General features: G+C 40.3%; 2 protein-coding genes across 2 annotated transcripts in view; both read left to right on the forward strand.

Moving 5' to 3' along the window:
* The window catches only part of LOC109822318 (protein GUCD1), a 35,700-nt gene extending 27,503 nt beyond the window's left edge, over window positions 1-8,197 (forward strand). Inside the window, exon 9 of the mRNA XM_020388502.1 lies at window positions 7,866-8,197. Coding sequence (XP_020244091.1) covers window positions 7,866-7,913 — 48 coding nt within the window. The 3' untranslated portion in view covers window positions 7,914-8,197. The remainder of the gene's footprint in view (window positions 1-7,865) is intronic.
* Window positions 12,139-24,714, forward strand: LOC109822864 (phosphatidylinositol:ceramide inositolphosphotransferase-like). Its single transcript, XM_020389126.1, has 12 exons — window positions 12,139-12,503; window positions 12,609-12,698; window positions 13,817-13,903; window positions 14,045-14,113; window positions 15,790-15,870; window positions 15,943-16,014; window positions 16,166-16,229; window positions 16,344-16,446; window positions 16,515-16,610; window positions 16,692-16,738; window positions 23,820-23,941; window positions 24,100-24,714. Exons 1-12 carry the CDS (start codon window positions 12,441-12,443, stop codon window positions 24,169-24,171), a joined length of 966 nt encoding a protein of 321 aa, XP_020244715.1. The 5' UTR covers window positions 12,139-12,440; the 3' UTR covers window positions 24,172-24,714.

The following is a 25,187-nucleotide window of genomic DNA, read 5'->3' on the forward strand; positions in this document are numbered from 1 at the left end:
GGATCATCGCTGTCATCACTCAGGTTGTCATCATTCCCTTCATTTCCACTTCGGTCACCATCATCATCTGTGGCATCTGCACCATCGCTGTGATCCATAGGTTCCTCTTCACATACGGGAGGGAATGTTGGACATGCCACAATAACCTCTCCATCGATGTCCTGGAAGCTCTGGGGGTCGTGCCATCCACAACTTGGAAGGAGTTAAAATCTCGGGGTGAACAAGCTGAGCACTTTCTTAAAAGAAAGAAAGCTGAGAGAGGCCAACCAATGACATCTGCAATCGTTGAGAATGCGACTCTCGATCCGAGGTTTCAAAAGGAATATTCTTTCGAAGATGATGAAGCTCCAGCCATATTGGAATACCTCCTCGCTAATGACAAAATCGAGCTACCACCTATTAAAGATCAGGATGGTGCTAAAATGATTATGGATCCAAATTACTGTGCGTACCACAGAAGGGTTCTTCATCCCACCGAGATTTGCTTTGGACTCAAAAACAAGATCCAAGCCCTAATTGACTCCGGCGTCATAACGACGAAAGAAGTCGAGTAAAGACGACCATACAACTCTAGTGGGTGCACGAGTATAAACTGTTTCCCCACACTCCAAAGAGTATATGAGTATAAACTGCTTCTCGATTATCCAACTGAGTACAATGTTAAACCCGGTTTCGCAAAGGAAACTGGGGGTGGATGATTTATATAACGGGAAGTTCCTGGAGAATTTTATATTCTTAAGGATAACCCGAACATGTGAATGAGGATAACGTACTCCTCGTTACACCCAGTTTTGTAAAGAAAACTGGGGGTGGATGATTTATATAACGGGAAGTTCCTGGAGAATTTTATATTCTTAAAGATAACTCGAACATGTGAATGAGGATAACGTACTCCTCGTTACACCCAGTTTTGCAAAGAAAGCTGGGGGTGGATAATTCATGTAACGGGAAGTTTCCGGAAGAATGTTAAATGTAATATTCTTAGGGATAACCCCGATCATTATGAATAAAGTGATAAACACTAAACTCCTACTATGACTTCCGAATACTCTTTTGCTGAGATGAGATTCGATCACCTCTTTAGATCAATCTTCCCTCACAAAATTCCCATTTTGGTCAAACCTTTAAACAGTTAGGACCAAAGCCAAAATCCCCTCTCGATTCGTTCCATGAACGAGAGGTCCACAAATTGAACGATCAAACCTTTAAACAGTTAGGATCGTCTCAAATTCCCATCTTGGTCAAACCTTTAAACAGTTAGGACCAAAGCCAAAATCCCCTCTCGATTCGTTCCATGAACGAGAGGTCCACAAATTGAACGATCAAACCTTTAAACAGTTAGGATCGTCTCAAATTCCCATCTTGGTCAAACCTTTAAACAGTTAGGACCAAAGCCAAAATCCCCTCTCGATTCGTTCCATGAACGAGAGGTCCACAAATTGAACGATCAAACCTTTAAACAGTTAGGATCGTCTCAAATTCCCATCTTGGTCAAACCTTTAAACAGTTAGGACCAAAGCCAAAATCCCCTCTCGATTCGTTCCATGAACGAGAGGTCCACAAATTGAACGATCAAACCTTTAAACAGTTAGGATCGTCTCAAATTCCCATCTTGGTCAAACCTTTAAACAGTTAGGACCAAAGCCAAAATCCCCTCTCGATTCGTTCCATGAACGAGAGGTCCACAAATTGAGGAGATCCCACTTCGAGTTTCCTTTGCACTAGGAGATAGAATATAAAATTCTTCCTCTCCGATTCCGGGTTCATCTCTACCAACAAACAAGAGACCAGGAGATAGAATATAAAATTCTTCCTCTCCGATTTTGGGTTCATCTCTACCAACAAACAAGAGATCAGGAGATAGAATATAAAATTCTTCCTCTCTGATTCTGGGTTCATCTTTACCAACAAACAAGAGACCAGGAGATAGAATATAAAATTTTTCCTCTCCGATCATCGGGTTCATCTCTACCAACAAAAAAGAGACCATATTACTCCAATAGGTACACGAGTCTAAACTGTATTCCTACCCTCAACAGGAAGTTTCTAGAGAATATTAATCAGAATATTCTTAAGGATAACCTGATGAGCTCTCAATAGATATATCAACTCAGTGGTAAAAGCTGAACCCACAAGAGCAGATACCAACTTCAATTCAAAATCTCGACAACGGTCAAGCGATAAACGTGACGCGACGCGGGGAAGACATTAGCTATTCTACAAAGAACTGAATAGACTAAAAGCAACAGAGATCAAGCATTGAAGCCATTCACAAGTCCTTTCACACGATCTACTCAACCAAGCATCGAAGGGATCGTAAGTAAAACCTATCTTATCCAAAGTATCCCAGACTCTTCTATAAAAGAATGTGTTTGGAATACTTTGGAGGGGGTATCTGTAGGCGTCAAAAAATGCTAATAGATATCCCAAACATAGAGAAGATCACTCAGGGATCTCATATTGAAAATCAAAACAGGAATGAACTGTCTCGCCAGCGAGACAGGCTTTGCTGTCTCGCCAGCGAGACAGTATTTGCTGTCTCGCCAGCGAGACAGTGTTGAAATGGTCAAAACTACCTTTGTAACTGCCCTACACGTGTCCATTAACTGCCAAGGGACGTGGGAAACATCGTGGGCGAAACTGCCATTTTCCGAGACAGCATTTACTGTCTCGCTGAGCGAGACAGCAAATTTACTGTCTCGCGGGTCGAGACAGCAAACACTGTCTCGCTCAGCGAGACAGTAAACACTGTCTCGCCGTACTAACATCGTCATTTGTTGAGTTTTTTTAGTTGCAGACCCCTGAGGCTATAAATACCCCCCTAGGGTCACTTCTGACGAGGATCGAGCATTTGTTAGAGCATTCCAGAGTAGAGAGAGAGAGAGCAGATTTAAGTTTTTCTTGCAACGCCTTGAAATTAAGCTTTGACTTGATTTTAAGAAGAACGACTATCTTACTTTGATAAGATATCGTTTCAATTCTCACTTCGATAAACGAAGTCAGAATCATAAGCCCCCTTCACGATCTGTGATTCGGCGGTCCACGAACCAAAGCGTTTCCGGCACAGGCAAAGTCCCACAAAAACAGGATTCGATAAACGACTTCTGTGTTACCCTTCCTGAATATTCAACTATGGCTGATCAACTACTTCACCAGCCTCAATTTCCGACTTTGGCCTCAGTTATGGGAGCTCTCACTGCTTATGAGACCCGGCAGCAGACAACACGACTCAATTTGTCAACAGACACTCCTACCTCTTCACTCGAGACTGTTTTGTCTTTACCTGTCACTGCTCCTGTTATGAATTATACTTCTCCACATGCTCCCTCTCCACAGGCTCGATCTAAGCTCTCTTGCAAATATTGCAAGAAGGAAGGACACCGTATTGAGACATGCTTCAAGCTTTATCCTGAGTTACGTTCCTCAGGTACTGGTCGTGGTCGGCGACCCCCTCAGTCTCAACCCTCTCGTACACCAGGATTGTTGGCCAATGCTATACCTTCTACTACTTCAGACTCTACTATTCAAGCTATTGAAAGTCTTCGCCGTCAACTTGATGCTTTCCAACATATCACCTCTACATCCGCCGCACAACTCTCTGGTATGCATTTTGCTGGTTCTTCAGCTAATCCTTCAGTCTCTGGTATGAATGATCTCTGGATTTTTGACTCTGGTTGTTCCTTTCATATGACTTGTAATGCCTCACTTTTATCCTCTGTCTTTACTTCATCCTCTCTTCCTCCTATCTACACAGCTGCTGGACAACCATTGTCCATTACTCAGTATGGCTCTATTACCCCACAAAATGATCCATCTGGTCGTCTAACACTTGGTCCCGTCTATGTGGCTCCACAATTGTGCTTGAATTTAATTTCTATTAGCTCTTTATGCATGGCGGGCCTGTTTGTCTCATTTTCTTCTGATACTTGTATTGTGCAGGATCCACAGACGGGCAAGACGGTTGGGGCGGGTCGTAGGAGGCACAAACTGTATTTTCTGGAATATCTTCACCTTCCAGAGTCCATACGTCCACGTTCTCTTGTTGCTTCTCTTCGTTCGTCAAAACCCTCTACCTCGCTTCCTGCCAATTTATGGCATAGACGACTTGGTCATGTGTCTAATAAAAGGCTGGAGAGTCTTATTCAGTCTGGAGTACTTGGTCCTGTATCATCTAGTTCTAGTAGTGAGTCATGTACTGGTTGCAAATTGGCAAAATTCAGTGCTTTACCATTTAAAATGAGTACATCTGTATCCACTTTCGTATTTGATTTAGTACATTCTGATATTTGGGGGCCAACTCCTTTGTCTTCTTCATCTAGCTACTTATATTATGTTAGTTTTATCGACGATTTCTCTCGTTTTACATGGGTTTACCTACTTAAGAATCGCTCTGACGTACTTACTGCTTATCAAGCCTTCACTGCTATGATTTTTACTCAATGGCAATCTCGTATTAAAGTTTTTCGTTCTGATTGTGCCAAAGAGTACCTATCCTCTATCATGCGCTCTATCATGTCCTCTCATGGGACTATCTTTCAACAGTCATGTCCCTACACTCATGAGCAAAATGGTGTTACTGAACGCAAATATCGTCATATCCTCAATACTGCTCGATCAATGCTCATTTCTTACTCTGTTCCTCGTCGTTTTTGGGCTGAGGCTATTCTCACCGCGACTCATGCCATTAATATCACTCCATCTAGCTCTTTTTCCGGTGCTACTCCTTATAGTCGTGTTTATACTCATCCACCCCGTTATGATCTAGTTCGCGTTTTTGGTTGTCGATGTTTTGTTCTTCTGCCATCTCACGAACGTGATAAATTGTCTCCCAGAGCTGTTTCTTGTGTTTATTTAGGAATTAGTTCAGAACATCGAGGTTATCGTTGTTATGATCCCGCAACTCGTCGAGTTCATATATCTCGTCATGTTCAGTTCGAAGAGGATTCTCCATATTATTCTACTTCTGATGACTTTAATTTCCTCCACTCTACTGATCATGCTTCCCCGTCAACTGCATCACCCACTTCTTCACCTCAATTTTCCTTTCGAGATCTCCCTGACATCTCTCCCTCTCCTTCTGTTGACTCTTCCTCACCCGAGTCTTCTCTTACACCGTCTAATCCATATCCCGTGGACACAACTCTCACTCCAGAAAATACTGTTGATCTCCACGCACTTGCGCCAGCATCTCCCCCGCCTGAGGTTCCTCTTGCTCTTCGTCGAGGCAAACGCCCACATGTCATGCCTGCCCGGTATGCTTCTGTTACTTCTTATTCACCTATCTTTCATAACTTTCTTGCTGCCATTCATACTATTGTTGAGCCAAAGTCCTTCCAAGAGGCAGTTCAAATTCCAGAGTGGCGACAGGCTATGGCTGAGGAATTTCAAGCCTTTCAGCAAACTCATACCTGGGATGTTGTTCCCTGTCCTCCTGGGATCTCTTTTGTTAGCAGTAAATGGGTTTATAAGGTCAAGTTTCGTCCTGATGGCACCATTGAACGTCGAAAAGCTCGTTTAGTGGGTCGATGTTTTACTCAGCAACAATGTATTGATTATGAGGAGACATTTGCTCCTGTTGCTCAGATGCCCACTGTTCGTACTCTCCTTGCGGTCGCTGCTGCTCATCGTTGGCCCTTATACCAGATGGATGTCAAAAATGCTTTTCTTCATGGCTCTTTATCAGAGACCGTATATATGCAACCACCTCCAGGGTCAAATATTCCTCCGGGACATGTATGTCTCCTTCGTCGTGCTGTTTATGGTCTCAAACAGGCACCCCGCGCTTGGTTTGAGTGTTTTCGCGATGTCGTGCTCAAAGCGGGCTTTATAGAAAGTCATCAAGATGCTTCTCTGTTTGTTCGCACTACATCGCGCGGCAGAGTTTTATTACTCATCTATGTAGATGATATGATCATTACAGGTGATGATATGGCAGGTATACAATACGCAAACTTTCAGTTGCAACAACAGTTCCACATGAAGGATCTTGGATCTCTTCGGTATTTTCTTGGTCTAGAAATTTCTCAAGGCCCGCGGGGTGTATTACTGTCTCAACAGAAGTATCTCTCAGATATTCTAAATCAAGCTGAGTTAACTGATAATACAACTGTCGATACTCCACTCCAGCAGAATGTCAAACTTTGCTCTACTGACGGTGAGCCTCTATCTGATCCTACCCGATATCGACATCTTGTTGGTCAGTTGGTCTATTTGTGCATCTCTCGACCAGATATCTCTCATGCTGTTGGTATTGTCAGTCAATTTGTTAGTGCCCCACGTTCTGTACACTATGCTGTCTTATTACGGATTCTTCGGTACCTCCGGGGTACTAGCACTCGCTCACTTTTGTTTCCTGCTACATCTAAGTTAGAGCTTTGTGCATATTCTGATGCTGATTGGGCTGGTGATCCAACTACCAGAAAGTCTACCACAGGTTATTGTATATTTCTTGGTGATTCCCTTATTTCCTGGCGAAGTAAGAAACAAGATGTTATTGCTCTTTCCAGTACTGAGGCAGAGTATCGTGCAATGTCCACAACAGCTAAAGAGATTATTCATCTTCGTCGCCTTCTCAGTGATTTCGGTATTTCTGTTACGACTCCTACTCCTCTCTACTGTGATAATAAGAGTGCCATCCAGATTGCTAATAATCCAGTATTTCATGAAAGGACCAAACATATTGAGATCGACGCTCATTTTGTCCGTCACCAAGTTATCAAGGACAAGACAATTCTACTTCCTCATGTTTCATCCGCTGACGAGCTTGCAGATTTCTTCACAAAGGCCTTACCTGTTCATCGGTTCCAGTTTCTTGTACGCAAACTCACTTTGTTTGATCCAACATGAGTTTGAAGGGGGCTGTTGATAATAGTGTATTGTAGTGGGTTTTAGTCCCACATTGCTTGGGAGAACAAACCTCACACTCCTCTACTTGTATAAATATATGTGCATACTCAATATTCAATTCAAGGAAAATTTACTCAAGATTCTCTCTCTTACTTTAACAACAGCAAAAGAATTCAAGGAATGAATCATTTTGTGGTAACTCACCTCAAGCTAAATGTTTAGGTCCCCAGTCTATATTCGAATAATGGAATAGACCAATTAATGGATGTCTTTAAAAAAAATCAAAATATAATATTATGTTCTTTTTCTGCTAGGCCCTTCCACTCAAGTGCCAACTTAGAAATTTAGTCATTACGGCATGTGACGACTACAGTAAATTCAGCATTTTGGATTCTGAATATCTGAAGCATAGTTCATCCGGGTAAATCGCTGGGCTGTGCTCTATGAAGGTTTCTCGAGTGGCTCTTTAGAAATATAGACTCTGTATTGGTGACTTTTTTTGGCTGAACTCTCGGGAGCAGTCCTCTTGACCCCAGAGGTCCAAACTTTCTCTTAGTTACAGCTAATGCGTGTCTTTTGCATGAGAAAAGGGTTGGTAGTTCCTTTTAGCGATTTAACGTATGCACCCTGTTAAGCGAGCAGACTTGGCGAATTTGTAGATGATAATGATGGGTGTTTACGCTTTACTAACGTGAGTTCACTGGCTGAAAAGGTTACTTCAAATCTATTAGCTAAGAGTATCTGGTACGCCATATACCTTATGCACATTACTTCCTTGGTCATAACATTATAGTTGTAAATTTGCTTTTAGAGTCTCAAGTGCTTTTAAAGGTTTCTCTATACGCATACCTTAGGAGCTACATTTTCTCATGCTTCCCCTAAAAGTTTATCTGATCACTTCATTAGCTGCTTGAATGAGGCAAATGTTATTGATTTTTCAGAGATAGTTGACCAATGTATTAGGTTTAATTTCTGTATTCAAGATTTAAGACCATCAATGCTTGTGGTGTCCATTGCAGGTCTCTTTGAACGGGAAAAATGGGCACAAGCTCGCTTCTGCGTCCTAAACGGCAAACTCCAACCTCCTGCATATGTACAATTGTACATACACTTCATTGTCAGTCTGATACGACTGTCATTGTTGTATATATACACATAAATATAGGATTTATTCACGGCTTATGCATCGGCTACAATTACATGTACCACTGATTTCTTGGCGTTGGCTATTCCGATTTCATGCATAATTTGTTATCACCTTTGTATTTCATCATGATGATGAAAAAAATACTGCTTTTTTTTTTGTATTTATATCACATCGAGTTATGATTCGACGTGGATAGGGATCTAATATATTATTTTGCGGGCGTGATCGTGTGAAAAGATACGCTGAACAAGAAAACTAGATGACTAGATGAGGTATTGTGTACAGGGTCAGTTTGGTGAAAGCAATTTTATCTCCAATTGAAAGACGAATTGGCAAAAGGTTGAGCAAGAGAGATTGAAGAGAAATATTAATGTAGTTAGTCCATCCAATAACCAGAAGAACTTATTTATCCGTTAAATAAGGTTTATTTTAGCTATCGTGATCAATTAGTGTTTGGAAATAATGAGGGTTTTGACTATTTTTTAATAAATAGAGGGAATAATTGTTAATCCTTCTAAATAGGAGTACTTGTAAATCCCTCATTTTGAGGGGTTAACTCATTTTAATCCATCTAGAGAGGTTAGTTTAACTCTTACGCATTTTTTTGCTTTTGGTAAATTATGAAGGGTTAACTTACTTTAACTCTGGTAGGTGCCGTTTGGTAGGATGTTAAGAGAGAAGGATTGACTTAGTTAACTTGTCATGAGTTGGATTAGATAATTAAAATGAAAGTTTAACTTATTTATGTTTGGCAAATAAAGAAGGATTAAGTATGTTAAACACACTAATTTTAGAAATATACCAACTTTCATCTTATTGGAATTAAGATTTTTTTTCTAATATTTTTTATAATAAATAAATTCAACTGGAATTTACATCATCTTATCTATACAAATATTAATTGTCATTTATGTACTACTTAAATATATGATTGTTGATAAGATTAATAACAACAAATCTAAATTAGAATTTTTTTTAGCTAAATTAGGAAAAAAATAGCTAACTTGTGTGTACTTTTTTTTATTCAAATATTCAATGCAGAATTATGTTTGCTACTACAATCAAACTAACCTAAAATATAAACTTCATCAAAAGTTTTTCACTTTTCATTCCAGCTTCATATTGCTTCTTTGGTAGCTTCTAGTATCCCAGTAGTATCCATTTCATCAAATTTCTCTCATAATTACTTCTCTTGCCCCCAAGGGATGATGCGGACTAGCCTTACTCTGCCTCCTCACGCGGAATAATAGTTAGCCCGTCATTAGACTGGCTAACTAAAGATTAACCCTCACGTGAGGGTTTGTAAGCCGGAATGCAAGATTTTTTGTTTGGAGGGTTAGAGATGGGTTAAACCTTCTTAACCTATCTATTAACCATTTGCCAAACGGAGCCGTATAGATTTTTTATATTTGGTGCGTTATGAAGGGGTTAAATCTCATTGACCCCTCAGTTAACCCATTACTGAATAACATCATAGATTTTTTTTTGAGATCTTTCAGTTTTATCTCCAATTGAAAGATGAATTTTGATGATGTCTCGTTTTTACGATAGGTTTTTGTACATTTGTCATATGGACTGTATATACTCCAGAATTTCGTCAATTTTTCACATGCTAAAATATACATACGTAACTATATTTTTTATGAAGATACGTCATGAATCTTGAGGGGTGTTTGGTTGCATTGTTTTTAAGAAATGTTTTCTCAAAAAGTACAAACAATGGCATTTCTGTAATTAAGAGTTTTCTATAGATTTTCATAAACTGTGTTTGGCTCAAAAAAGATTTACAGAAATGTTTTCTGTAAAGTATAAAAAAGTACCAAAATTTATAGAAATTGATTTCCTTCTAAAATGGGCGGAAATCTCTTGAAAATCTGACGCATTCATTATTTAAATAATAAAACTCATTAACATTTTTCTATAAAGTTCTCACTTTTCTATAAAGTTGGTGGTGTTTGGTTACATTTCTATAAATTATAGGAAATGTTGCTATTTTCCCAAAAGTTATGAGTCATTTTCTTGTTTTGAACCAAACAAGCACAATACAAAAAATAAGAAAATTTATACTTTTTAACTTCTCAAAACTTTTCCTATAATTTTTTTAAGAAATACAAGGAAATCAAATTTTGAATGGAAAACATTTCCTATAATTTATAGAAATGTAACCAAACACCCCCTTATATTGGGTGTGCCAGATAATACTGAAGGTGGTTATTAACACATGGGCTAGAATTCAGGGACAAACCCAGTTTAAACCCAACAGATTAATTAGCAGCCAAAACCTTGGAGATATCGCCAAATCAAATGTTCAACGCGCTTCCTTCTCGAAAGTTTCGAATTCGAAACCGGAACCCGGTACCTCACGTGCGGAAACCAACGTTTCCGTTACTCCCACCGAATGTCAACTTCGTAATTAAAATCAACATCGTGTCGACTGATTTAACGCTCCAACGTGGGGCATGTGAATGATGTGATGAGCTAGCCGCCCTAAATCTCACTTTCCCCCAAAAATCACACGCTTAGGCCGGTGATTAGTAATTGGTAATTACGCTTGTGAGTCCTAATTACTCTGTTTCCTTGAAAAATTACTTATTTACAAATCTGGCCCACGCTTTTGCGGTTTCTTCACTCCCACTCACTCAAATGTTTTAAAAAACCTTCGCCTCGCCCACCTAAGCGTACGCATAAGACTACGCGGTACCTTAACCATTTACCCAGCACCTTGCGTCTGGATGGTGTTGTAGGCTATCAATATTTGGGAAGCACATTGGGGAGCGTGGTCTCTGCCTACATGGACTGTGCCCTTTAGCCATTGGTCATGATTTTCTCCATACAACATTCACGTTCTCCAACCTTCATTAAACTCTAACCTTGAACTCCTCTTCTACCTCTCTCGACCTTAAACAAAACATTCTCCATCGCCAGCTAAGAAAATTATCTAGTTATCAGTCTAGCGCTTAAGTTTTCTATAACATTAACACTTAATATCAATAGTTATAATTAGAAACTAAAACTAGAAAAACGCATAGGCCCTCCTGGACTCTTAGAGCATGGGCAGCAAGCTCCCAACTCCGCTCTCAGCTCCGACGTGGATGTGCTCTCCGATTTAACCCCCTCCAACAAGCTCCGAAGCGCTCCCAACCTGTTCCCAAGCGCTGACGTGGAGGTGGAGAGCTTCGGAGCTCCCAAGCGCTCCACAAATTTGTGGAGCGCTTGGGAGCTCCGAAGCTCTCCACCTCCACGTCAGCGCCCCAACAATTACATCTTCGCAGATCTGCCCAAAAAAGAAGCAAAAATCCAACGGGAGATGAAGAGGCGCCGGAGATGTGGAAGAGGAGGGGAAACAAAGATGATTTGGGGAGAAGAGGCCTCCGACTGGGTAGAAGATGAGGCGCCGGAGATGAGGCGCCGAAGATGAGGCCTCCGACTGGGTTGGGTGCCTTGTTTGAGGTTGTCGAAGGGGTGGGATTTGGGGTTGGGATTTGGGGAGAAGATGAACTGTTTTGGATTTGGGGAGAAGATGAACTGATTTGGGGTTGAGTTGTGGTTGGGATTTTTTGATATTGGCTGAGTTGTGGTTTGATGTTGCGGTGGGGATTTGATTTTTTTAATTGGTTGAGTTGTGTTGCTGATATGAAAAGTTACCGTTGTATAAAAATTCAGCCGTTGTAATAAAATCATGCCGTTGAAATTTTTTTGAAATAAAATACAAGAGGTTTAAATATAATTAAAAGTAATGGGTGAAATATTAAAATAGAAGAGGGTTTTTTTTGATATTGTTGGAACTCCTAACTAGGAGCTTGTTGGAGCTCCATAAAAGATTGAGTGCCTCCCAAGGTATAATTTGTTAATTTTTTATTTTGAAAAGCTTGAGAGCTCTTGAGAGCATGCTGACTAGGACTCCCAACTGAGAGCTTGCTGCACTTGCTCTTAGGCTGTCTAACTAACTTTGCTCCCACCGCAAAATACAAATTGCACACTCGCAATCGTAAGCTAGTCAAACTTGAGTCCTGCAAATTTACAGATTTACCCATCAAGAGGACGGCGGGAACGATCTGTACCGTGATGGCAAAACCGTAATTAATCTGAAGCTATCAGGGTAAAGCAGGAGCCAGACGGGATCGAAGTGGGTTTTTTCCAAAAAAGTCTTCTCCTTTACTTGAATTCTTCTCTTTCCGCTGCTGATCAGAGCGACGGATAGAGACCGCCGCCGCGTGGGGCCCACCGACGTCCCGACCGTACAAAAAGTCATTGCCGACGGGTTCTTGAGTTTTCGGTTTCAGTTTGGTCCTCCGATTTCCGCTGCTTTTGGAATCTCGATACTTTCGATTGGGGGATCGGCGGTCGGAGATCCAGGGTTTTGCGTGTATTTGATCGATCGGGGTATTGGATTAGGGTTTTGGCGTGATTGGCAATGAGATGACGATGACGACGATGATGGGTTGGCATGGATGAGGTCGCTTTGATAAAAAAAAAAAATACCATGTACCTTGCTCGAGAAGCTTCCAAGGTTTGTTCTCTCTTTTCTTTCTAGAGCTTTTATTCAAGGTTTTTTTTTCTTCTTCTTCATAATATTAAAAAGATTTAGGCAATTTTCGCGATATTTTGTTTGCAGTTATGGAGGAAGATCGCATCAGAAACGTCCGTGGAGTTTCAGATTCTCTTGGAGAAGTGGCAGCTTCTGCTCGCAGGAATTGTCTTTCAGGTATCGCTGATCTTAGATGAGATTCAATAGGCTTTGGTTTATGATGCGTATTTTTCAATTGCTTGTGTATTTCGAGCATACAACTAAACGTTTGGGAATCAATTTTGATGTCACGCTGTAGGATTTTTTTTTTTGTTTGTAACCTTTTAATTCATGTCTAATGTCTTGTAAATTGCAATAGAACCAACTTGAAGCCTGTTACGATTTTGAGCCATAGTCTCAAACTAACTTGGGAGACAAATTTCAATATTGTGCAGTATAATATGCAAAGATTTTTAACGTTTATCGGACATGTATATGTAAATGTAGGCAACGGTCCGATAGTTCATCATTTATGGTTTTATGGGTCATGCATGTGTTTGTTACAAAGTGATATGATGTACGTTGAGATAGTTTGCGATGCTTCGCTGTGCTTGGAAATAAGTTATGAACTCGGGCGCAAATTTACGTGTGGAGTACACTGTTACACACTCTACCATCAATGGTGGTTTGCGAGGATGGTGTTGTTAGTGCTCCATGAAACAAGTCCTGCTGTTACTTTTCTTCAATATATATACTTACCTCAGGATTCATGGTCACGAGGGCCGCAACCCGCTCAATACCATATACAAATTTCATATAATATGGTTTTGCATCTTTCTTATCATTTTGTACCTGAATCTTAAAGTCACTTGTTCCTGGATGCCATTACCTTTTCAGTTCAGTCTTTTTCTTGATTAGCTTCGCATCCTATATTACTTCATATGAAAATGTCAGCTAGAAATTCATCTATCGTGTCTAAATTCTGGATATGCAGTCAAGGTTCTATTGTACATGGATTGTTCACTCATACCATCGTCCTACATACTGTTAGTTTAACAATATTTTCTTGGAGGAAATTCTCCATTTGTCACAACTAATGATTTGAACCTAGTAGTCCAGTGTTGTGATGTTTGTTCTTAATGAAGGAGGGATGATTTTATACATGTTGTTACTCCACCCAATGTTTTATCACGGGAAAACTTGCATATTTGTTTGTTTGTATCTTTTTTGTCCTGCATGTGTTCTAAGTTGTTTCACTGACAATGGTAATCACTAACTTGGACACTTACGTTGTAATTTTTTTTCTCTCTTTCTAGTATATTCATGGTTTGGCAGCTCGAGGAGTTCATTATTTACACCGACCTGGACCTGTTCTCCAGGATCTTGGGTTCATGATCCTTCCGGTGCGTGTATTATATAGTCTATTCTTTCTATTACCTATAGTTCATTGGAAAACAAAAAAGCTAACCGTGGTTCACTTGTAGCAAAATGTACACAACTGTTTGAGTTGACATTTTATTGTTTTTATATGTTTGTTGGTGTAGGAACTTGGGATAGAGAATTCTTACATTAGTGAGACAGTATTCACCATCATCTTTATCTCATTCGTATTGGTATGATCCTTTACCTCATTTTTATTTATGGATCTTCTGTCTTTTTTAAGCTGATGCCATGAATAGTTTACACTTCTTACTTAATTTCTCATAAAACTATTATTAGCAGTCATTATCTTTTAGGTTGATGTACCTACAATGTCTGTTACTGACAATGTATGTTGGGACATTTTTCCTATCGCTAATTTTTTTTCCAGTTCTTAATCGATTTGGATCATTCGTATATAGTTACATTTTATGAAATTTCCCTTTTTCCTGTGTGTACAAAGGGTTATGAGAAGTATGACCTCTGTAATCTCTGGCACATTTTTTTTCCTAACCAAATAAAATTTTTAGGTGGTCCAACTTCTTTCTGGACCCTGCGCATAGCAGGAACTGCGTGCACTGGGCTGCCCTTTTAATATGACTTTTAAGTGCCAGTTAAGCCTAAAATACTGTAAGAGCATAGGTTTGTGTAATTTAGTGAGATTCTGTTGAACTTTATGATGAGTTTGTGTAGCGACATGCTATTCATAGAGAAATCTGGAGTGAAAGATTAGTTAATCCTTGCTAGAATTTCAAACCTTTAGAAAATATTCTAAGAAGCTTTTGTACATAAAAATGCTTGTCTACACAGCTATGGTGCAGTATAACATAGGCTGCTGATATATATTTTTATGCAATGGTTCTGTAAACAATCCTTATATTTGGTTAATGTTTTCACAGAAAGTAGCAAATATTATTACTGAAGCAAACTTTTATAGTTGCTAATTGTTTACTAGATATGCTTCTCCTTGCCAAAATTCAGAGTTTACAGTTGTGTTATGACTGACACATGTTTCCTCTATGTTCAATACTTAGAAACATATAAATCTCTATCCATCTTGAAAATATTCATAAGACCTTTAGAAAAATGGAAATCTCTATTCATACCAAATTGTTCGTAAGAAGAAATGCAGCATTGAGTCCTCCATTTGCAACTAATTGTTTTGCAAATTATTTTTAGTATTTAAATTCTTAATCATGAATGCAATCCAAAATATTTACTTAAATATGATAACATTCATATATTAAAACAAACACACATGTACAACCTTGTTTTGGTGCCTGGATATTGAAGAGTTGTAGCAACCTAGACCCCATTTTTATGTTAGATTGCCGTGCTTGTGTCCATTTCTACAAGTAACTGATAGCGTTTCTGGCCAATGCGGCCATTCGTTCCCATATGACATGAGCATTGCTGGATGCTTGGGCTGTCATTCACCAGTTATATTACATTGTCTTTTCATTCTAGTTTGGCAGCAAAGTTTCATATAGTTGTGCTAGGCTAGGCTTAGCTAGCCCCTTTGTTTTCTTATACCTCCTTCCAAATGCTACTAAATCTGTGCTGGGCTTCCCAACCTCTTCAGCTGTTATGGATTCCTGTTTTTACCTTCACTTTTTATGAGCCTAGTCAAATACATCTGACGATGTTTATTACATGTTATTTAAAAAAACCTCGACCTTGCATTTATTCCAACGACATTTCTGTTACTTCTTTTGTCAAGCTTGCATATGTATGTTCTCTTTTATTGTTTTGTGATCACTTTTGCCAATACAGGCTTTGCTATCTCCCTCTCCCATGTATGTTTGCAAAGAGTTGATATTGTTTTTCATTACTTTTCCAAATTCTCACGACACCATGCTTCCTTTTACAGTGGACATTTCACCCTTTCATTTATCATAGTAAACGCTTCTATACAGTTCTACTTTGGCGGAGGGTCTTGGCTTTTTTAGTTGTAAGTTCTAATACTGTAAACTTCTGTTGGCGATTTTTTATGCTTTGGTCTCACAAGGAAAATTCTGTTCAGGCTTCTCAGTTCTTACGGATTATTACATTTTATTCTACTCAACTTCCTGGGCCTAACTATCACTGTCGCGAGGTAACAATCTTTCTGCCAGTTTTTTGATAAGTTATTTTTATGACATATTTGATCAGGATCAACTATCAAGGAATTGCTTGTCACTAAATGGATTTTACTTGTAAATTTTTGAGTGCAACTGAGAGTATTGGCCTTCTGTCACTGATTGCAGGGTTCGAAACTTGCCACATTGCCCCGCCCTAGCAACGCGTGGGAAGTGCTTCTTCTCACTAACTGTAAGTATCTTCATTTGGGTGTTCCCATTCGCAATTCCTCATGGAGCCATAGACCATGAGCAAGGCTCATTAAGATATTATGTACATGTTCATTTGGGGTGTTCCTGTTTGCAGTTCGTCGGGGTGTCCTATATGGTTGTGGTGATCTGATATTTTCATCCCACATGATATTCACTCTTGTCTTTGTGCGTACTTACCATAAATATGGTTCTAAGAGGTAAAAGGTTTAGAATCTTACTTACTCTTCTTTAATTTGCCCTTGTGATCATATCTTATGTTGTGCAGGTTTATCAAGACTCTTGCGTGGATGATGTCTGTCATTCAGAGTCTGCTTATAATTGCTTCTCGCAAGCATTACTCGGTGGATGTTGTCGTTGCATGGTAGGATAATTTCTCTTATAGTTTCGATTGTCACTTTCTGCTGGTAGATTGTTGCTCTAACTCGTTTGGCCTTCATTCTAGGTACACTGTAAATTTGGTGGTATTTTTTGTTGACAAGCAGCTATCAGGTGTGTGTTTCATTTTTCATGTTTGCTTGTATACATCTCCTTTAAGTTAGCCACACCTTGAACAAGCATTAAAATTCACCCGCTATGGAACAGTTCTGTTATTATACGTTGCTAACAAATTAAACCAGTTACATATGTTTTTTTTTGCTCATTGAGGTTCTCCCACTAGTCCAAACTAAGGTAGTGTGAGCTTTATCTGAATGGTTTAGTTAGCAGCCATGCGGCAAATCTGCTCTGTTCTTCTTTATCACATTTCAGTTTTCAAGTGGTTGTAATATAAGCTTTATGGCAATTTATAAATGTTAACCCTATCTTACATGAAATGGAGGGTGAAGGTGGATTAGGTTTCTTATGCTCTCTTGAGTTGGAGACAGGAATATGATAGTCCAATTCTAGTTGCTATCGTGTAGACAGGAGAGGGTTGAAACTTGCAAAGATCCAAGACATGCTCTCTTGGATGAACAGGAAAATGAATCCAAATCTCCCAACTATCATCTCTTTAACATTAGCACTTTGAAAATGTAACTAGGAAATTTTGATATTGTTTAGTTGCGCAGTTTCCGCGTGTAACTGGAGACGGGGAGAGGAAAGGGTGTGTGTGTGGGCTGGGTGGGTGGGGGGTGGGGGGGGTGGGGGGGGCCGCGCGAAGAGTAAAGAGGGGGAGGTGGTGTTGGCAGGGGGGCGGATTTCGTCAGCAGGGCGAGACGCTGAGTAAACAAGATCGATCATATGTTCTAAGTTTACAGTTTTTGCGAAGTGCTAATGTTAATGAGATGATAGTTGGAGATGTTGGCATCTCATGAATCCTGTTAAATCCCACACGAGCAGAGAAGAGTAGACAGGGGAAGTGTGTGCAGAGGGGTGGGCGTGTGTAGTTTGTTTCTTTGGGTTTTTTGTTTTTTTTGGGCTGGTGTGGGGGGGGGGGGAGGGGGGGGGAGGGGGAGGGTGGGTTCTCTGAGCGAGGCGAACGAGCACTAAACAATATGCAAAATTTCCTAGTTACCATTTTAAAAGTGCTAATTGTTAAAGAATGATCGAGTTCGGGAAGATTGTGATTTGATTTCAGCTGTTCATCCAAGAGCAGCATGTCTCTGGATCTTTGTGCAAGTTGTCAACCCTCGTCCTGTCTGACACCGTGTTAGGTCTGAACTGAAGATACTTGGACTATTGTCATTATTTCGCTGTCTCCAACTCAAATGCATAAGAAACTCTAAGAGTCGCAACCTTCACTCCTCTTTTCATAGTAGATCAGGGGTTTAGTCATATTATAACATGTTGCCATAAAAGTCGTGATATTAAACCATATCTTGAAATCGGAAATGTGGATAAATGAAAGAAGCAGAAGCAGTTCCGCATGGCTGCTGACTAAACCATGTCAGATACAAGCGTCACACTACCTAGTTTGACTAGATGGATGTAACCTCATGAGCAAACAAAAAACATATTAATCGATGGGTTCTCAATTTGTGTAAGCAACGGTATGAATGAGACAGAACATGTTCATAGCGGGTGTCGATTTTCAAATGCTTGTTCAAGGTGCTGAAGCTAAACCTTAAAGGGAGATGTGATACAAGCAACATGATAAAATGAAGAACAACACCTGATAGCTGGCTGTCAAGCGAAAAAATACCCACCAAATTTACATGGCTACCCTGAGAATAGAAGCGCTGCAAAACGAGGTTAGAGGCAACAATCTACAGCAGAAGGAGTGACAATCGAAACTATACAGAAGAAACTATATCTACTACCCAGTGGCGCAATCGACACGAAACATCCGACGAGGTAAATGGCGTTGCGAGATAAGCAATTATAAGGGTCAGACTCTGATGACAGCATCATGCCACGCAAGAGTTCTTGGATAAGACCTGCGACAATCATAGAGGATATGAATCACAAGGCAAATTGAAAGAAGAGTAAGTAAGAGTTCTTAACCTGTAGCCTCTTAGAACCATATGTTATGTAAAGTACGCACAAAGACAAGAGTCGAATGAATCAGGTGGGCAGTAAATATTGCGAGAGTACCACACATATGCCAGACCGACGAACTGCAAACAGGGAGAGCGACCCCAAAGTTGAGACATGTGATTAGCATAATATCTTAATGAGCCTTGCTCATGGGGTGCTATGCTCCCCAATCTGGAGGAATTGCGCACACGTGGAAGAAAAAGAAAACAAGCCCAAACGTGAAGATACCTTACACATTAGTGAGAAGAGAGCGACTTCCCACGCGTTGCTAGGGGCGGGGCAATGTGGCATAGGTTTCGGAACTCTGCAATCAGGTGGAGCTGAAGCGCAGTACCGTCTCAGTTGGGCACTCAAAAATTGTACACAGCTGAAATCCATTGTAGGTGAACGAGAGCAATCTTGATAGTTGCACCTCGCGATCAATATGGTCATGAAAAAATAACTTATCAAAACACTGGCAGAAGGAATTAGTACCTACATATATCGGCGAGCCATGATAGTTGCCAGGGAAGATTGGAGTAGAATAAAATGTAGATAATCACGTAAGACTGAGAAGCCTGAAGCAGATAATTTTCGTTGCTGGGTAGTCACCAATATGCATAAAAAAATCGCCAAACAGAAGTTTATCAGTAATTAGAACTTACAACTAAAATAAGGCAAGAACGCCGGCCCGGGCAAAAGTAGAACTGCTAAGAAAGCGTTTACTATGATAAAATGAAGAGGTGAAATGTCGCACGTGTATAAGGAAGCATGGCGCCTGTCCGTGGAGACATCTGGACAAGTAATGCGTGAAAAAAGAATAATCAGACTCATTTGCAAACTACATGGGGAGAGGAGCACTGAGCAAAGCCTGACTATTGTGGAAAAAGGTGTCACATGAGAACGAGATCAAAAGAGAAATACATATGCAAGCTTGACAAAAGAAGTAACAGAAATGTTCGTTGGAATCTAAATGCAAGGTCGAGGTAGTTGTTTTTAAAGATAGACATTCAACGTACCCCCGCCTGTAGTCCCGAGTTCCATTGACCTCGTGTATGCACACGTAATAAGAAGCTTAACTGTCGGCCCGCGCAGGGAGTTTCGCGTGCAGGAGGTGTGATGGTGTTGCTAGGCTCAATATATAGGATATGTAAATAACAGAATCTCATAAACAGATTGAAAAGTGGGACCAGCGTACTTTGATGGAGTTTTCAGTAGGCGTTTCATTTGTGGGTGAAGGAGGTGGTATTATAGGAAGAAATCAAATTGGTGGCTAGCTAAGGCCTCAGCCTAGCAGCAACTATGTCGAATACGTGGCGTTCGCCTAAAGCGTATAATTGATGATAAGATAGTTGTGGAATATATGACTGGGCTTGAAGTGAGCAGCCGACTGATACATCGCAGCAATTGGCTCATGTCATTACTGGGAACGTAGATGGCCGGCATTGGCCAGGAAACGCTATGTTTCAGTATACTTGTGTAGAGCAGATCGGACACAAGCACAGTCCAATCTCAATCATAAAAATGGGGTCTAGGTCTGAGGCTACAAAACTCTTGCAATAGTCCAGGCACCGTAATAAATGCATAAGGTTTGTACACATGTTTGTGCTTGTTTATTATATGTAAGCTGTCCTCAGTCATAGTTTAAGTAGAATATTTGGTGGGATTGGACAGGATGTCATGATTATAGAGGATTTAGATACCTAGAAACATACATATTGTGCAAAATCATTAGTGTTTTGCAAAGGTGTAGGACGCCAAATGCGCCATTCGTTCTACGAACGAGATATTGAGTTGGTATGAATAAGGAGATGTTCCATGGTTCTAAGGGTCCTTATAGATATGTTTCAAGATGGCATTAAGGGATATGTATGAGTTTTCTAAGTAGTGTGAACAGTAGAGAGAGGAAACCGATAGTGTAGGTCATAACGCACAGACTGGTAGATACGTCTGAATTTGTGGGTGCAAGGAGAAGCATGACTACAGTAAAGCAATTCAGCTAACTATATATAAAGTTTGCTGCTCAGGTAATAATCGATTATGCGTACTGCTTTGCTGTGGAAATACATTAACCAAAGATATTAATGGAAATTGTCTACCAGAACATTGCATAAAGATATTATATTCCACGATCAAGGCTCAATGTTATACTCGGGCACCATAGCTTGTGTAGACAAGCATTTTTATGGTAGCAAATAGCCTTATTAAGAATATTGTTATATAGGGTTTGAATCTAGCAAGGATAGACTAATCTGTGTCACTACCAGATTTCTCCTTATGAATAGCATGTCGCTACACTAAACTCATCAGTAAAGTTACAAGAATCTCTAAAGTTAGCACACTATGCTGCTATACAGGTATTTAGGCTTAATGCAGCTTAAAAGTCATGATTAAAAGTGGCAGCAGTGGCACGCCAGTTCTGCTATGACGCAGGGATACAGCAGAAGTTGGACACCTAAAAAATTTTATTGGTTAGGGATATGAAAATGTGCCAGAGGATTACAAGAGGTCATACTTCTCATAACCCTTTGTACAACAGGAAAAAGGGAAATTTCATAAAATGTAAACTATATACGAATGATCAAATACGATTGAGAGAACTGGAAAAAAATAGGAGATAGGAGATAAGGAGATGTCCCAAAACGATACATTGTCATGTAGACAGACATGTGTAGGTAGCTGTGCACTTAAGATATGACTGCTAATATAGATTTTATAGAAATTAAGTAACGAGTGTAAACTATTCATGGGCATCAGCTTTAAAAAAGACAGAAATCCATAATAGAAATGAGGTAAAGGATCATAATTGCCCCGCCCCTAGCAACGCGTGGGAAGTCGCTCTCTTCTCACTAATGTGTAAGGTATCTTCACGTTTGGGCTTGTTTTCTTTTTCTTCCACGTGTGCGCAATTCCTCCAGATTGGGGAGCATAGCACCCCATGAGCAAGGCTCATTAAGATATTATGCTAATCACATGTCTCAACTTTGGGGTCGCTCTCCCTGTTTGCAGTTCGTCGGTCTGGCATATGTGTGGTACTCTCGCAATATTTACTGCCCACCTGATTCATTCGACTCTTGTCTTTGTGCGTACTTTACATAACATATGGTTCTAAGAGGCTACAGGTTAAGAACTCTTACTTACTCTTCTTTCAATTTGCCTTGTGATTCATATCCTCTATGATTGTCGCAGGTCTTATCCAAGAACTCTTGCGTGGCATGATGCTGTCATCAGAGTCTGACCCTTATAATTGCTTATCTCGCAACGCCATTTACCTCGTCGGATGTTTCGTGTCGATTGCGCCACTGGGTAGTAGATATAGTTTCTTCTGTATAGTTTCGATTGTCACTCCTTCTGCTGTAGATTGTTGCCTCTAACCTCGTTTTGCAGCGCTTCTATTCTCAGGGTAGCCATGTAAATTTGGTGGGTATTTTTTCGCTTGACAGCCAGCTATCAGGTGTTGTTCTTCATTTTATCATGTTGCTTGTATCACATCTCCCTTTAAGGTTTAGCTTCAGCACCTTGAACAAGCATTTGAAAATCGACACCCGCTATGAACATGTTCTGTCTCATTCATACCGTTGCTTACACAAATTGAGAACCCATCGATTAATATGTTTTTTGTTTGCTCATGAGGTTACATCCATCTAGTCAAACTAGGTAGTGTGACGCTTGTATCTGACATGGTTTAGTCAGCAGCCATGCGGAACTGCTTCTGCTTCTTTCATTTATCCACATTTCCGATTTCAAGATATGGTTTAATATCACGACTTTTATGGCAACATGTTATAATATGACTAAACCCCTGATCTACTATGAAAAGAGGAGTGAAGGTTGCGACTCTTAGAGTTTCTTATGCATTTGAGTTGGAGACAGCGAAATAATGACAATAGTCCAAGTATCTTCAGTTCAGACCTAACACGGTGTCAGACAGGACGAGGGTTGACAACTTGCACAAAGATCCAGAGACATGCTGCTCTTGGATGAACAGCTGAAATCAAATCACAATCTTCCCGAACTCGATCATTCTTTAACAATTAGCACTTTTAAAATGGTAACTAGGAAATTTTGCATATTGTTTAGTGCTCGTTCGCCTCGCTCAGAGAACCCACCCTCCCCCTCCCCCCCCCTCCCCCCCCCCCCACACCAGCCCAAAAAAAACAAAAAACCCAAAGAAACAAACTACACACGCCCACCCCTCTGCACACACTTCCCCTGTCTACTCTTCTCTGCTCGTGTGGGATTTAACAGGATTCATGAGATGCCAACATCTCCAACTATCATCTCATTAACATTAGCACTTCGCAAAAACTGTAAACTTAGAACATATGATCGATCTTGTTTACTCAGCGTCTCGCCCTGCTGACGAAATCCGCCCCCCTGCCAACACCACCTCCCCCTCTTTACTCTTCGCGCGGCCCCCCCCACCCCCCCCACCCCCCACCCACCCAGCCCACACACACACCCTTTCCTCTCCCCGTCTCCAGTTACACGCGGAAACTGCGCACCCCATTTAGAAGTGAAGTGCATAGGCTCAGGCTTACTGAAATCTTGATCTATCCCTATGTTTATGAAAAAAACCAACGGAAAGCAAGGAAAACTATGTTAATGAAAATAAAAGGACTTAAAACAGCTGCAGTGTAAGTCTGTAAGTGAACAAGAACAGAAAAATGGTACATGGAGATCTGTAAAGCAAAGCAGGAGAAAACTGCACTTCGTATATTTGGTAAAGGTGAAAAGCAAATCCAATTCAGACGAATGAATATGCAAGGCTTCCAGAATATCCTTCATTTATCTGAGATCTCTAGGAACAGTTTTAGATCTCTTAGAATCTCATGCTGTATGCTGAATTCTGTGAACCCGCCTGTCTTGGTCTGCAAGGCTCATTTGTTTTCGTTTGATCTTAACCCAACAACATTCAACCTGATCTTTATATCGTATTCATACATCTATATCTTTTTCCAGGTTGACCTATACTTGGAAACATTTTTCAAAGTATGATGTCCTTGTGGTTTGTGAACCGGTTATGAAATGATCAATAATATTGATGGATAACCCCAGAATCAGTCTACTAACATTTGTGAACTGATATATCAGTGACAGAGACGTGCATTTGTAAAGTTTTCTTTCTTTGGTACAGAAATGCCTGATCGAACCGGTGGAGCTGCCCCATTGTTGCCACTGAGCACCAAAGAAAAAGACAGAGCTAAAGAGGAGAACCACAAGCTATTGAATGGGAATTCTGGCGATACGGCTGATTGGGTACGCTTACACATAATCTAAAATTTTGACTCCTTTCTGAAATGTTCAATTCATAATATGTTTTTAAGAGGCCTGGCACCGTATGGATGCGGTATGGCTTCGATGTAATAGCAAATGTCGACTTCTGACATGTTATGTTTCCTGGTTTTTATTTTCAGAGACAGCGAACCCAGATGAACGGGAAGCATTTAGAAAACGGGAACCATGCGACAGCAATAAATGGTACATAATCTTGGAAGTACGTTCTAATTGGTGAAGCGCTCAAGATGCCGCGCAAATCTCTGCAGATTCTAAAGCCTTTGGCCAAAGCGGGAAGCATCCTGGTGTTCCATAATTCGTTGGTTGTGGCCGAAGGCCTGCCAACATCCAACATGTAACTTAAAAGAGAAGACCATGCATGGGTTTCCATATTAGTGCGGTTTTTCTTCCATCTTTTTCGTCGTGCCGCTAATCAAGTGTATAATGACTTAATTTTGTGCAGCTTAAGAGTAGTTCAGTTGTAGTTCAACGTGATTTCGCATTTGAGCTCCAGTGCTCACACCAATTGCGGCTGCAATGCGAATGCTGTGAAGGTTAAAAAGTGTGAGAGATCACGAGAAAGCTCCAGGTTTTTCTGGTATTTGTGTTGAAAAGAGCCCACCGGGTGTATTTTGCTTCATGTTGTTAGTTATAATCTTCTTCTGCATCGGTAAGGGGATGCGTTATTTATGAGGGTGGATTTCTTCTAGAAAAGTTTTGTGCAAATTTTAATAATAACAAGAATCGCATCTTTCTATTGAATATCTGCTTAGTTATGCTATTAAGGGGGCTGTTTGGTTGGTCAAAAATTCAAGGAAATCAATTATAAGAAATGTATTTCTTATAATGGTTACATTTCCTAGATTTTTTGTAAGGAAATGAATGGAAACCCGTTCTTAATTGTTTTCATCATCAATATACTTTTCCTTTATTTCAAGAAAACCAACCAAACAGCGAAAAATCAATTCTCTATTCATTCTTTCCGATGCGAGAACGTGGACGGGGCAGCTTACGTTTAATTACAGATGATGTGGATCCTCCATCGTAATAAAATAAGAGAGTATGAACACGTCCTTGTCATCATAAAGCTCAACTCCTGCTTGCCGATGAGGATAATAAACCCGGCCCAGCATCGGCCCACGTCGGTGGCCACGCCATGATTATGCCACCTAAAATATTGGAACAAGGCCCTGGCCCATTTCCAATCCAATCCTACAACCAACAGACA

The sequence above is a fragment of the Asparagus officinalis genome, chromosome 8 (genome assembly GCF_001876935.1).
Source record: "Asparagus officinalis chromosome 8, Aspof.V1, whole genome shotgun sequence".
NCBI lineage: Eukaryota > Viridiplantae > Streptophyta > Magnoliopsida > Asparagales > Asparagaceae > Asparagus > Asparagus officinalis.

Coding starts and splice junctions, on each gene's coding strand:
- LOC109822864 (XM_020389126.1), top strand. CDS start 12,441: ATGGATGAGGTCGCTTTGATAAAAAAAAAAAATACCATGTACCTTGCT. Junction 13,904..14,044: donor TTGGGTTCATGATCCTTCCG/GTGCGTGTATTA, acceptor TTGTTGGTGTAG/GAACTTGGGATAGAGAATTC. Junction 16,447..16,514: donor CATAAATATGGTTCTAAGAG/GTAAAAGGTTTA, acceptor TATGTTGTGCAG/GTTTATCAAGACTCTTGCGT.